At 37.7% G+C, this 2,485-nt stretch overlaps 1 protein-coding gene across 1 annotated transcript in view; it reads left to right on the forward strand.

Annotated features, from left to right (window-relative positions):
* CUNH10orf88 (chromosome unknown C10orf88 homolog) overlaps nucleotides 1-2,064 on the forward strand; it is an 11,264-nt gene extending 9,200 nt beyond the window's left edge. Inside the window, exon 6 of the mRNA XM_011381888.2 lies at nucleotides 1,472-2,064. Within this exon, the coding sequence (XP_011380190.1) occupies nucleotides 1,472-1,706 (235 nt within the window). The 3' untranslated portion in view covers nucleotides 1,707-2,064. The remainder of the gene's footprint in view (nucleotides 1-1,471) is intronic.
* The last annotated feature ends 421 nt before the right edge of the window (nucleotides 2,065-2,485 follow it).

A 2,485-nucleotide genomic window follows, 5' to 3' on the forward strand; every position in this document is an offset into this window, starting at 1 on the left:
AAATACAATTGTGAGATGGAGACCATATTAGAGGTTACCAAGGATTAGGGATGGAGGGGATTTGAGGAGTGGATGTGACATTAAACGGGTAGGAGAAGAGAGATCTTTATAGTTAGGAAATAGTTCTGCTTCTTGATTGTGGTGACGTTGACATGAGTGTGTGTACATGTGAGAGTGCGTCACACACACACTGTACTCATACAGTTTTCTGGTTTTGATAGGGATGGTAAGAAGTCAGGTAAGATATAGCCATTGGGGCCACTGGATGAAGGGTCCTAGGGAATCATTCTTTACAACTTCCTGTGAATCTATAATTATTTGAAAATAAAGTATTTTTTTGAATCTCTCATATTTTCTAGAGTAATGGTTCTCAAACATTTTGGTCTTTCCACTCTTAAAATTGAGGACTCTAAAAGAACCTTTATTTATGTAGGCTCTATAAAATTATTTAGTTGTTTAAAAATAACAAACCCATTATATAGTAATATAATTTTGGAAAGATATATATTTTCCCAAAAACAGATTAGTGAGGATGGTATCGTTTTAAGTTTATGCAAATCTATGTTAGTTTCCGCTTGGATTCTCGTGTCTGTTCATCATAGCACGTCTAGTCAGCAGCCACTGTGACCGCAGCAGGACTGAGAACAAACTGAGTTAACCTCTGACACACACTGCTTCACACCCTAAACCTACCACCTTAGCAAATTCCAGAAACGGAAGAACAGACAACCACACATTCTACGTTAGTCACAACAATGACATTACACATCATGTAGCCTCTGGGATAGGTCACTGTACATTCCTGAGACTATGAGGATGAAAGCTTCGAATAACCTGTTAGTGTTATTACAAAAAGGCTTTGACCTCATGGAACCCCAGAAAAAGTCTTGGAGACCCCAGTGTTTTGTGAACCATGCTCTGGAATTCTGTCCTCGTATTCATTCGTCTTAAGAAACTGCCATACTTTTTTATTTATTTATTTATTTGGTTTAATTTGCCCATTCCAGAAAAGTAGGCAATATTTTTCCTATTAGGTTAGAAAAGAACTTTCCAGGATGTTAGTAAGGTGGTGTGGATGAAATAAGACAAAACTGGCTAAATTGTTCGGGGGTGGTACTTGAGAGACATCCATGGAGACCTTGACTTTTTTTGGCAAGGTCGGTTTTGATCTGGAGCTCAAAATTCAAAAGACCCTCCTTTCTAAAGGCTTGTTCTTTGAGAGTAGAAATTCTGTCGTCTTCATTTTCAGATTCTCGTTTCAGTTGTAGGCGTCAGTGTTTAAAGAATTAAATAAGAGTGCCGTGGGCATTCAGGACTGGGCTGCCTGCCGCACGTGTATGTTAGAACCTGGGAATATGTCGCAAGGAGACAAACTTCAGCGATGCGTGTCGGCTGCTCGTTGTGTAGTTTGGTTGTTTCTGTTCTAATATTGGGGATAATTATTATATTATTATTTTAAATTTATTTTTAGAATGGGAGAGCAACCTGTTTGCTCCTACTTGGAAAAGATTCTTTCGAAAAATATGGAACTGATGGAAAAGAAACTTATAGACTACATCGATCAGCAAATCTATAGACTCCAGGAGCACATAGATAATAAGGTGGCTTTGCTAATGGACGTGCTGCAGAACCCCAACTCCCCACCCACTGGGACGCCTCTAAGACATTGTGACTCCGGAGAAAGACTTTCAAATGGAGAAAGATAAGCGCTCAGCGTGTACAGTGCACTACAGATATTTACAGATATTTATACATATTTATTACAAAGCCAAGGCCCAAAAAGTTCAGAGCAAGTATCTAATGCCATCTGAGGATCAGCCACATACATAATGACGTTGGTGTTCGTTTTACTATACTCGGTTTGTAAATCCAGTACTGTCCAGAGTTAACATGATACGGTCATGACTAGTTTGGTTTACACTGTTGTTCACTCTTACAGAATTTTATGTACGCTTCTGTGTCGTTTAAGTGTTGAAAATTTTTAAGGCTTTCTAATGCAGTGCATTAGTGTGTATTGTATATGTGTTGGAGAGAAGGGTATTTTTATTTATAAAAGACCTTATTTCATAGTCTCAGGAGTATAAAAATAATGCTTAAGATTACTTGATAATTTTTTCTTTTTCTAAATCATTGTTCTTGGTAAATTGGATACTTAAGGCTTGGAACCCTTAATTCAGATCACTGACTTAGATTTTGCTGTTTACATCAGAAAATGAATAAGATGCAGTGTTTGGCATCTGTATACATACACTGAAACATATACATAGTTTCAGTATATGTTTCAGTGCAGGGTACTAGTAAATAGGAAAGTGAAAATCAAAACTGGCTTATTCCTTGTATTATTACTTTCTAGCGAATGATGTAAAATTAGAGAAGTCATCTTAGGGCTTGTTTATGTGTTTGTTTGGTTTGTTTGTTGCGTTTTACTGGGCTGAGTGTTTACTGATGAGGGAACAGCACTGGCAGGGGTCCTCAGTGCTGTCAA

Source organism: Pteropus vampyrus, unplaced genomic scaffold (genome assembly GCF_000151845.1).
Source record: "Pteropus vampyrus isolate Shadow unplaced genomic scaffold, Pvam_2.0 Scaffold454, whole genome shotgun sequence".
In the NCBI taxonomy this organism is placed as follows: Eukaryota; Metazoa; Chordata; class Mammalia; order Chiroptera; family Pteropodidae; genus Pteropus; species Pteropus vampyrus.